The sequence below is a fragment of the Diaphorina citri genome, unplaced genomic scaffold (assembly GCF_000475195.1).
Source record: "Diaphorina citri unplaced genomic scaffold, Diaci psyllid genome assembly version 1.1 scaffold396, whole genome shotgun sequence".
NCBI classification, from domain to species: domain Eukaryota; kingdom Metazoa; phylum Arthropoda; class Insecta; order Hemiptera; family Psyllidae; genus Diaphorina; species Diaphorina citri.
Window position 1 is genome coordinate 112652 of NW_007377831.1, and position 12551 is coordinate 125202.

At 37.9% G+C, this 12551-nt stretch overlaps 1 protein-coding gene across 1 annotated transcript; it reads right to left on the reverse strand.

Moving 5' to 3' along the window:
• Window positions 1-8395: 8395 nt before the first annotated feature.
• On the reverse strand, window positions 8396-11561 carry LOC103508408. Its single transcript, XM_026823023.1, has 5 exons — window positions 10721-11561; window positions 10389-10588; window positions 10103-10290; window positions 8812-9981; window positions 8396-8508 (listed from the first exon to the last, which is right to left on the reverse strand). Exons 1-5 carry the CDS (start codon window positions 11395-11397, stop codon window positions 8461-8463), a joined length of 2283 nt encoding a protein of 760 aa, XP_026678824.1. The 5' UTR covers window positions 11398-11561; the 3' UTR covers window positions 8396-8460.
• Between the last annotated feature and the right edge of the window lie 990 nt (window positions 11562-12551).

The window sequence follows — 12551 nt, forward strand, 5'->3', positions numbered from 1 at the left end:
AGACAACCCCCAAAGAAATTTCCAATGAAGTTATCGATAGGTATGTAATTATAAAGTAGATAGGTAGATTAAACTCATTCATTTTAAGAAGAAGAAGAAGTGAAGAAGAAGAAGAAGAGGAGGAGGAGGAGGAGGAAACGTTTTTCTTCCCCTGATTTCCGCATTTTTTCTCCTCTTCCATTCCTCTTCTTCTTCTCCTTTTTTTATGTACACAGATGTAAGGTTCATCCTCTTTCTCTCCCTCCTCTTCCTCTCTTCTTTCTCCATATTCAATGTTATGATTAAAAAAATTGCACAACCTCTTCCATCCCTCTCGGAACGGCTGCTTTCCTCCTACATATCCTGTCTGGCCTCTCTCTTTGCCTTCGAGACGATAAGAGCATTTACAGTTCCCTCTAAAAAAAATGAACGGAGTAATATGGAGGCCGGAATTCCAAGTCTCAGTAGTGACACAAAAATTCGGTCTTTCGGGACGATAAGACCTTAGCAGTTACAGCTCCCTCTATCAAACCTCGAAGGGGGAAAAACTCTGGACTCGAGTATTGAGCAGGATAACTCTGGACTCGAGTATTGAGCAGGATAACTCTGGACTCGAGTATTGAGCAGGAAAACGTCCTGGGATCCCTCTGTGTAAACAGAGTGAAGTCCCATGTTTACTATTCATTTGCAAGTGCATGGGGTGATGGGGTCCTCCCTTATCCCTGGGATTTATAGTTTTCAAGCATCATGGTCTGCAGTATGAAAAAAAGTAATACTTCCCCCCATTAAGAAAGAAAGTAATACTTCCCGAGTATGATTACTTTGAGTACTATTACTTTGAAAGTAATATGTAGTTTCATGAGAGTAATGAGTTTTAGTATGGTATTTTTTATCTACCTACATAATTAAGTGTGTCTACCTCTCACATATTTTGACTTGATTACCAACCATTCACAACGGTGCTTAACTTTAGTGATCAATAGGATTGGTACATTCCCTTGGGTTGAATTCCTAGGAAAATGATACTTCTTATTTTTGAGACGTTGTCTGATGAATCTACACGTAAGTTATTATGGGCCCCATGTCAGATCTCACAAAAAATCAAAGACTCTTCAGTTTTTGACAGAAACTATTAAACGGAAAGAGCCTTACAAGTCTTAAACCAATTACACAAACATATTAAATTCCATATTTTGATTACAAAGAAATAATTACCCATATCGAAATCTCGCCCCCTTCCGGAACTCACTAGGAGGGATTGTCCTAACCATTAAACCTAACGTCTGAAGCGAAGGAAGCAGAGATTAGGAAGTAAGGGACTGGCAAAAATTAATTTCCGAAAAGATCAAAAGTTTTTTTTTTTTTGGGGGGGACATTACAAAGAAATAATTACCCATATCAAAATCTCGCCCCCTTCCGGAACTCACTAGGAGGGATTGTCCCAACCCTTAAACCTAACGTTAGAAGCGAAGGAAGCAGAGATTAGGAAGTAAGGGACTGGCAAAAATTAATTTCCGAAAAGATCAAAAGTTTTTTTTTTTTTTTGGGGGGAAAGAAGATAGGAGTATCAGAGAAAATTAATAGGAAAATTTTCTCAGTCGGAAAATCTTGTTAAATTCAAAACCCACTAGATTGAAAAAGGAAAACCAATTGAATTGGAAAATGAGCACGATATGTGCCATGGTGAGCGGAGGAGGATGAAATAACCTGTCGAAACCTGTCCATCAGGAAAACGTTTGATTGGAAATCGTTGTTGTTTGTTGGGTTAGGTAAAACGAAGAAGGAGGAGAAAGAATAAGACTAACCAAGAAGAAGACGACGAATTGGACGAAAAAGGAGAAAGAAGAGGAAGAAGAAGGAAGAAGACTGAAATTCTGCGAATGAAACCTGAAAAAAAAAAAGAAGAAAGAGAACAAGAAGAAGAAGGAGAAGAAGAAGAGCAAGAGGTAGAGGAAGAAGAAAGAGAAGAGGAAGAAGACGACGAAAACGAAGGAGGAGGAGGAGGAGGAGGAGGAGGAGTCAAAACCTAATCAAGTGTAGAAAATTCCTTTATCTGAGTGACGAATTGATTGCAGATTTTCACCCACAGAACATCGAAAATGCACAGCATGTCCACTTGCCCCGGGCGAGAATCGAACTCGCGACCTTGCTCTTACAAGGTAGGTGCGTTAGCTTCCAAGCTAGCTATTAGGCTGACGATAACAACTCTAATAAGCCTTTACTCGTATGTTTAGCCAAAAAGCCATGAAACTCTATTGCGTGGAGGTGCTTTTTATGTACACAGATGTAAGGTTCATCCTCTCTCTTCCTTCCCCTTCTCTCTCTCTCCCCCCTCTTCCTCTCTTCTTTCTCCATATTCAATGTTATGATTAAAAAAATTGCACAACCTCTTCTATCCTTCTCGGAACGGCTGCTTTCCTCCTACATATCCTCTCTTTGCCTTCGAGACGATAAGAGCATTTACAGTTCCCTCTAAAACAAGCAGGGTCCGTCCCTCCGGGTATTTTTTTTAGTGATTAGAGAAAATCAGTACCTATGTACCTACCTAATTTGTTTAATATTCAGTTTATTATTATTCTTGATTTGATTTTTTGATTTTACTTTTATGTAATGATTTAAAATCAAGACTAGAGCCCGTTCTCCCTTTATTCCCAATATAATGTTCAAGTCACCCATCCATTTATTGGCCTTCCTCGGCGTAGCTTAACATAGTTGTGTGAGAAAATGTGAAAAAAATCCCGCAAAAACCAGTTTTTTTGATTTTTTGGCTTTATGGTTTTCTGGACAAAATTTGCACCACCATTTTCGTGATCCTGGTAAAAGACCTTTAATTTGATATATAGGTCGACCAGGTTTGGATAAGTCCTTCTATGGGGACAGACTGACTGACGGACAGACTGACAGACAGACAGACAGACACCGAAGCGAATACAATAGTCCGTCCACTATACCTTTTATTTTTATTATTAGTAATAATAAAGGAAGGACGGACTAAAAATGAACGGAGTAATATGGAGGCCGGAATTCCAAGTCTCAGTAGTGTCACAAAAATTCGGTCTTTCGGGACGATAAGACCTCAGCAGTTACAGCTCCCTCTATCAAACCTCGAAGGGGGAATAACTCTGGACTCGAGTATTGAGCAGGATAACGTCCTGGGATCCCTCTGTGTAAACAGAGTGAAGTCCCATGTTTACTATTCATTTGCAAGTGCATGGGGTGATGGGGTCCTCCCTTATCCCTGGGATTTATAGTTTTCAAGCATCATGGTCTGCAGTACGAAAAAAAAAGTAATACTTTCCCCCATTAAGAAAGAAAGTAATACTTCCCGAGTATGATTACTTTGAGTACTATTGCTTTGAAAGTAATATGTAGTTTCATGAGAGTAATGAGTTTTAGTATGGTATTTTTTATCTACCTACATAATTAAGTATGTCAACCTCTCACATGTTTTGACTTGATTACCAACCATTCACAACGGTGCTTAACTTTAGTGATCAATAGGGTTGGTACATTCCCTTGGGTATTCCTAGGAAAACGATACTTCTTATTTTTAAGGATTTGTCTGATAAATTTACTCCCAAGAGTCCCAAGTTACCTATTATGGGTCCCATGTCAGATCTCACAAAAATTCAAAGACTCTTCAGTTTTTGACAGAAACTATTAAACGGAAAGAGCCTTACAAGTCTTAAACCAATTACACAAACATATTAAATTCCAGCTGATGCAATATGCACACAAATCTCCACATTCTCACAACAAGACAAGAACGGTTTCAAATTTCAACACTCTAATTATCTAAGGTCTACTAAACGCTATTTCTACTAAACTATTCGACCTGACCAGTGCGTCCACACGTGACTGACATCAACCTGACCACTGGACAGGCAGTCCCTGTCCCTGACAGACAGTATGACGACCAATAGAAGAATTTACGCCGGTACTAGTTAGCATGTCTCGGCATAGCATGACTTCAGTGATGTAAGACACCAGAATGCTATATGATTATATCAACCTGCAGCCCCAGGCTACTTCTCTTCCACTACTTACTTATTCTTCTAAAGAACTATACTCTAGCTAAGGATTCCTTAGCAAGGAACTAAACAGCTTGAAATCTCTTTCGCACGCTGGAATCTTCAAGTACCTACTCTCTATCGAGACCCATCGCTTTCTGAGAGTAAATTTTGCCAAGTCATGACTTTTAAGAGAGAAGAGTTTTGGCCTCTGAATGGGATATTTGCTTGAAGCATTAAGAGAGTATTTGAAGAGAAAGAGTTTGATTAATATTTTATTGATTTGAGATTTGCTAAAAAATAATCTCCACCATCAACATTGGGAGAGTTCAAATGGGACAGCCAATCAAACTCAGCAAAGATATTATCAATGATAGAGTAAGGAGCTTTGCGAAAGTTGAACCCAACAAAATCCTCATCAACAATTTCGTCAATGTGGGGATTGGAAATGACAACAGAAAGAGGAGGGTGGTGACCATCAACTGGCAAATAAGAGTCGCCACGTTCTACAACACAGGTGTCAGGTGATAAACTTGAAAGAATGAGATCCAAAACTCTCCCACCATCATTTTGGACAAAGTTCAATTGCTTTAAGTCAAGAAAGGCAATTTGATCTAAGAAAGCACAACTACGTGGAGTCGAACTGGTAGGAAATGTATCGACAGACCAAGATATCTCAGGTAAGTTGTAGTCACCTAGCAACACAAAGGTATCACTCGGATAAATACTTCGCAAGCGCTCAACTTCATCGAAATGACAAGAGAAGAACTCAGGAGGTGAGGAAGGGGGGATGTAAACAACTCCAAAGACGAAATTTCCCGTCCCACCGCCACCACCAGAAGTGACCCGGACGAAGACTTGTTCATACCCATTAGAAGAGTGAGATAAAGGAGAAGACAAGTAACGATCACTCACAGCCAGAAGTACCCCAGAGATGTGCGAACCGCAAAATGCAAAATGGAAAATGCAAAATGCAAAATGTAAAATGTACATTTACATTTTACATTTCAAATTGATAACGATCACTCACAGCCAGAAGTACCCCACCGCCACTTTTCTTCGAAGTTCTACGTAGGTTCCTGTCACATCTGAAAACAGAGAACTTTATGAACCCAAGCTCTGAGGAGAAAAAAGATGAATTAAGATTGGTTTCAGTAAATGCAAAAAGGTCAAAGTCTTCTAGAGGTAAAGTGGAACGAGTTAGGCTAAGTTTGGTTCGAAGGCCGCGTACATTCTGATAGAAAATTGATAGGCCTCGAGGATCTCTGTTATCAGAAGTTCGAGGATGAGACGAAGAAGGACAAGAAGAAGGACGAGAAGAAGAAGAAGAAGAAGAAGAAGAAGAAGAAGAAGAGGAGGAGTAAGAAGAAACAGACTGAGGATTTAGAACAGTTATCAAGTTCCTAGTCTGTGTGCCTTTGTTGTAAAATTTGATTTATTATGAGGTCTCGCAGCTGGAACAACAGAAGATATTTTGTTACCTACAACTTTAACACTAGAATTAGTAGAGGTTTTACTTTTACAATTCCGTTTAGCAGTAGAGAGGATATTGACATTTTGAGAATCAAGTAAAAGACTATCATCTAGACTAGAAATATCAAGAATGTCTGAAGAATTATCAGAATCAATATTAGGTACACATGATACAGTAGGTACAACAGGTGCTGATGGCACAGTAGGTACCGAGGGTTTAAAAGAATTACATACAACACGAGTATCAGTAAAAGTAGAGTTAGGTGAGACTACATGAGTATCAGTAAAAGTAGAGTTTGGCGAAACAAAAGGCATGGCAGACATTAAGGGGGCTGGAGTTGGACTCTTAGGTTCAAAATTTAAAAGAAAAGAAACCAATTTTTTTGAAAGTGAGAATTTTCCATACTTGTTGAAATGTAGGCCATGTCTTGTAAAATGTCGTCGAAATAGAAATTTATTTATGTCAAAGCTGAGAATGTTGCATCTGCTGGCTTGCGATTGAATCCCACAGTTGGTGTTATAAATGTTAGATGATAAATGGGCAAGTCGATCATAACGGTAGGGTATTGTACAAACGATCACATTCGTCTTGCTAGATAACTCAACCAGTGGATTGAAACTTCAAAGACACAGCCGAAAATGGACATAAAATCAACGAGATTGTCCCTCTCCCACTTCTTCCTATAATGTCTGATTACTCCCTCCCTATCTCTCTCTCTCTCTCTCTCTCGCCCACTTTCAAGAGATGTACGTAATTATCACTGAAACCTTTTTAGATCTATTGTGAGTATTTGTGAGACTGTGACCAAAGATATAGGTACATGGTACATATACAATCTCTTAACTCTTTGCTGATGCAATATGCACACAAATCTCCACATTCTCACAACAAGACAAGAACGCTTTCAAATTTCAACACTCTAATTATCTAAGGTCTACTAAACGCTATTCCTACTAAACTATTCGACCTGACCAGTGCGTCCACACCTGACTGACATCAACCTGACCACTGGACAGGCAGTCCCTGTCCCTGACAGACAGTATGACGACCAGTGGCGTAGCGTGGTCTAACTCCAAGTGTAGGGCGGACACTAATTTCTATCACAATATCTATCTAATAAGAATACAATAATTACTAAACGCTATTCCTACTAAACTATTCGACCTGACCAGTGCGTCCACACCTGACTGACATCAACCTGACCACTGGACAGGCAGTCCCTGTCCCTGACAGACAGTATGACGACCAATAGAAGAATTTACGCCGGTACTATTGGGAGAAATAAATAAATTACATCTCACAAGGAGGGTAGAAAAAAAAGACAGGACAAAGCATATCGAAATAAATTTCGAGACTCCCAAAGGTGACCTACACGAAAATTTGTAATTTATGAATAAATTCCGACTGCTCTTGTACAGGGTACCGAAAAAACCTTGAAACTCTGTTTCGAGTTAATTATAGGCCAGGCGGCGTTTCGAATTCTTGACATTTGCGCGTCACGCTCGAAGAGATCCTTTGATGATTAATGATTAAGCCAGCGCCGCGACAGGACAAAGCATATCGAAATAAATTTCGAGACTCCCAAAGGTGACCTACCTACACGAAAATTTGTAATTTATGAATAAATTCCGACTGCTCTTGTACAGGGTACCGAAAAAACCTTGAAACTCTATTTCGAGTTAATATAGGCCAGGCGGCGTTTCGAATTCTTGACATTTGCGCGTCACGCTCGAAGAGATCCTTTGATGATTAATGATTAAGCCAGCGCCGCCCGCCAGTCGTGATAGAATATTGAATGCACCAGTTTTCAATGGATCACTGATGTTAAGCAACGTGGTTAGTATCCAGATGGGTGACCATCTGGCTGATCGATGCTGCTGGTTTTTCCCGCTCCCACTCAGGCTGACTGAGGAGGCCTTATGACCGAATGGAGGGTGAACCCCTCAATATAGTTATACAGTGATCACCTATTAAAATATTATTTGGAAAACAGTGAAATATTATTTGGAAAACAACAATGAAATATAGAATCAAGACAGAAGCAAGAATTTTAATGAAATAAATACCTAATTCAAACCGTTCCTGAAAAGTACCATTGGGGGTACTTATATAGGAACAAAAGGAAGATATTTTTATAGTTACATTAAAATAAACCCCTGATGTTAAGCAACGTGGTTAGTATCCAGATGGGTGACCATCTGGCTGATCGATGCTGCTGGTTTTTCGCGCTCCCACTCAGGTTGACTGAGGAGGCCTTATGACCGAATGGAGGGTGAACCCCCCGTGACCAAAAACCTCAATATAGTTATACAAATATACAGTGATCACCTCCGTCAAACAAGAAAATAGCTTAGATTTCCCTGACTGTCAAACACAGACTGGGAAATAGAATTTTTTAAACCGTTAAAAATAGCTAAGCTTTGAGGAGTAAAAATGACTTACGCCCCCTACGACCACATGAAACACCCTGTCTATGACGGCGTAAATAAACCGAAGCTAAGCTTTGAGGAGTAAAAATGACTTACGCCCCCTACGACTACATGAAACACCCTGTCTATGACGGCGTAAATAAACCGAGTTCAATACTCCATGTCGGAACATTTTATACGAAATAACAACAGAGGAGAAGGTTTTTTCCTGTGAAAAATGTTGCATGGAAAAATAGTTTTATCACCAGGATATCGAAGCAAAGGTGTCATTAGTTACAATGACGTTTGGTCATCTGGAATCCCTTCGGATGGCTTCTGTGCAGACCACAGAGGTGTCCCTGGGTCCCAAATACATTCTATTTCATTAAATTGTGCTCAAATAATAACGTTAATGATAGAATGGTTTAAATAACATATCACCGAGGTGTGGTATAGGTATAGGGTGCTCTTAACATGAAAGGGTTTGAATTCGTAATCTGGAAGGAAAATATAAAATTAGAGGAAATTATTTAAAAAATTAAACATTATTACGATTCTATTGACTATTTTAAGTGTGGATCATTGTTTCTCATTGACACTGTGTTTGGGAATTTCTGTCAATACGGTGTTGTAAGAAATCTTGTGGATCATCAAAAAGGGTTTGAATTCGTAATCTGGAAGGAAAATATAAAATTAGAGGAAATTATTTAAAAAATTAAAGTAGAATGGTTTAAATAACATATCACCGAGGTGTGGTATAGGGTGCTCTTAACATGGAAGGGTTTGAATTCGTAATCTGGAAGGAAAATATAAAATTAGAGGAAATTATTTAAAAATTTAGACAACATTATTACAATTCTATTGACTATTTTTAAGTGTGGATCATTGTTTCTCATTGACACTGTGTTTGGGAATTTCTGTCAATACGGTGTTGTAAGAAATCTTGTGGATCATCAACATATTTTCTGTAGTTGGTAAAAAATTTCAAATAATCCTTTTCGTCCTCTGTCAGTTTATCATGTGCTGTTACATGTGGTTTCGGCTTGGTTTCCATTTCTTTTTTTATTGGTGATGATCTGAACACTATTGGTCTTCCTTGTCGTTTGTACTTGGCTCTGAATATACATTCTTGTCTCCTCTTTTCTCTTTCGGGTCGAACTTCTTCCACCCATCGGCAACGTTCAAAGTTCTCCAGTTGTTTTTTCTGCATTTCAGCTTTCATTCTTTTGTCTTCAATAGATTCTGTGTCTTTCTTGAGTCCCATATCTAGGAAATACAACATATCAAGGAAACTATCTACTATGGCTTCCGTCATGTATTGATAACGCACAGTTCTACAAATTTTCAATCGCTCTCTTTTGTGTTCGGGGACACATATTTTAAACAGTTTTTTGAGTTCAGTAATTTCTCGTTGTGTTAAAACTTCTGGAACCAAGAATTTCTCTGCTGTTTCATAAGAAGATAGAAAATCAAAACGAGTGTCTTTGACTTCATGTCTTAGGTCATTCAAACGTTTCTTCTCTTTTTTCAATTCCTCCTCCTTCTTTTCGATATCCATTTCAACCATTTTCTTCAATTTAGCAGAATGTTCAAGAAGATTTTCATTCTTCTCCTGTATTCTCTTTGTATTGATCAATGCGGGTAAGGTTAAGAATAGATAGTTGTCTTCAATCCATTTCAATCTTTGTTTGAGTTGTTCATTGCTTTGGAAATAAAGTTTTGGAACTGTTGTATGTCTTCCACGTCTCTCAATATCCCTCCGGAAGTTCTTGTATGAGTTCTCTGTGTTATTTAGTAACAATTTATCTTCATCATAAACAGTTTTGTATGGTAGGTATTGCATTGGTGGTATGGTTTCTGGATTTTTGACATCGATGCCAGACTTATCACTCAACATTTCAATCTGAAGATCAAATATGTAGTCGTTCTCAATCCGCCATTCTGTCGGTGCCATTTGATTAAGGAAATATTCACAATGTTTGGCGTAACACCACTTGTTATGAACATCAAAGAACTCTTGCCAAACTTCCAGATATTTCTTTTCTGCAATGGTTCGTCTTTGGTGTAACAGAGCGCCACTTTGCTCACTCAGCTGATGAACTTTTTTGATATAGACCGTGGGATCTTCTAGTAGTTCATCGATTAACTTTTCCTTACGTTTCATATGATCAAGAGCTCTAGACTTTCTTTAGAGCGCCACTTTGCTCACTCAGCTGATGAATTTTTTTGATATAGACCGTGGGATCTTCTAGTAGTTCATCGATTAACTTTTCCTTACGTTTCATATGATCAAGAGCTCTAGACTTTCTTTTTTCTTCCGCTTCAAATTCTTCGATTTTCTTTTTCATAACTTCTTCATCGAGTTTATTTCTGTAATTGTTTCTTGTAATATCTTCTTCAAGTCTGAGTAATGTGCGATGTCCCAAGGGTGGCTTACATCTTCGCTTGAAAACATAACTATTGTACACCAATTGGGCACAACCTTTATCTGTGCCCTTAAATTGAGTAATATGCGATGTCCCAAGGGTGGCTTACATCTTCGCTTGAAAACATAACTATTGTACACCAATTGGGCACAACCTTTATCTGTGCCCTTAAAACGGCATACTTTTGGGTGAAGTTGTTCCTTTGTTTTCTGGTTTCCTTGTTCTAGTAATTTGTTGATGGTTTCTTCCGCATATTTAGTTGTATCCGTTTTTAACCTTTCTCTACCAAACCTAGAAGGAAATTTACGCCATTTTAAATTCTTTGTCAAAGAGTGATAGGACTGGGACTTTCGTCACTATAAATAAGCCGAACAAGAGCATTATCATAGTACTCATAATATATTTATTATCGACATAACTTACCAGTTACTTTTACTTTCCAACTTTTTGTCTGAATGTTTTCTTTTGGAGTCTACTGGTTCTTGTTTCTTGCACTTGTGTTCAGTTGAGAGTTGAGCTTGCAACCATTTCACCATCAAGTCGGCATCGTTTTCTTCAATCTGTTTGAGATATTCAATCAGTTCGTCTTCATTTGTTTCAATATCGGGTGTTGTGTCTACAACTTCCTCGACAACTTCAGGTTTTTTCCATCTACATTCAATGTCCAGCAATCTCTTCAAACTCTTGAGTTCGTCTCGAAATAGATCAGGAACATCTGCATCAGAGGATAGTTTTTCCGATATGGATATGGTGGCATCTGAGACATGACTGTGCTCAGATTTTTCTTTCCACGGCACAAAGGATGAGATCGAGCCAATGTCAAAATCAAATGAAGCATATTTTTCATCTTGTTGAGGAGCTGCTTTGATATCTTTCTGGATTTCTTCTTCCTTCTTATCTTCTCTTAGTTCCTTTGGTTCCAGTAAGGCTGCAGATCCTATGTCATCTTTGGACAGATTGAACTTGTGTTCCCAGATCATAGACTGAATCATATTGTCAAACTCAGTGAACGAGTCATTGCTTCTCAAATCAATATTCTCCATTGACTTCAACATGGATTTGATCAGGTCTTCGAATTCTTTTTCTATATTGTCCTCCATTTGTGAGCTTCGTTTGGAACTTTTGTTTCAGAAGAATATTAATTTAATGAAATCTTTAATTAAAATTTAGTAAAATTATGTTAAAAACATTCTCTAAACATGGTTATTTTGAGAATTGACTAGCAAATTTTCAGACGACATTTTTAAACTTGACCGATATTTTTGGATTGGTACCCGGATTCAGCCTCCGCGTTTCAGTAGACCTTCTCAAGTAGAAGTGAATACCATTATAATGCAAAATACTATTTATATGTAAAGTTATAGGAACAGAGAGTTGAAAGTTTCTGACGATAAATTTCTCAACCCAGAAACGGGAAAAAATTCTGAAGAACGCTTGATTTTTAAATTTGGGCAATAGAGTAGAAGTGAATACCATTATAATGCAAAATACTATTTATATGTAAAGTTATAGGAACGGAGAGTTGAAAGTTTCTGACGATAAATTTCTCAACCCAGAAACGGGAAAAAATTCTGAAGAACGCTTGATTTTTAAATTTGGGCAATAATCGTTTTTGTTCCGTTTCCTCCCTCTCTCTCTGAAATAAGAAAAGGCACAAATAAGATTTTTTCCCTCGCATGGTGAATACAAGTGTTTAGCATTTTTATTGAATGTTTGAGACAATTTTTATTCCTATTTTATCTATCAATTTATTTATATTTCGGTTGCTCGTTATTATTAAATGATATGATGTGTGGAAGAGTTTTCATCAGGATTGGAACCATTTTATAAGCCTCTCTCTCTCTGAAATAAGAAAAGGCACAAATAAGATTTTTTCCCTCGCATGGTGAATACAAGTGTTTAGCATTTTTATTGAATGTTTGAGACAATTTTTATTCCTATTTTATCTATCAATTTATTTATATTTCGGTTGCTCGTTATTATTAAATGATATGATGTGTGGAAGAGTTTTCATCAGGATTGGAACCATTATAAGCCTACGGCTTTGAAGACTTACACAGAGTGATGAAAGACTATACCGAATAGAAGTCGATGTACATATACTCAAAGTCTTAAGGTATCGATGTATACTTTATAAGAAAAGTCTCATAACGGTCAGAAATTCTCATTGTTATTAGTGGAGATACCAAAACTCCCAAGAGCTCACGGCCTGTTCCAACTTATCGTGAGTTTCACACAATATTTTTTCTTCCGA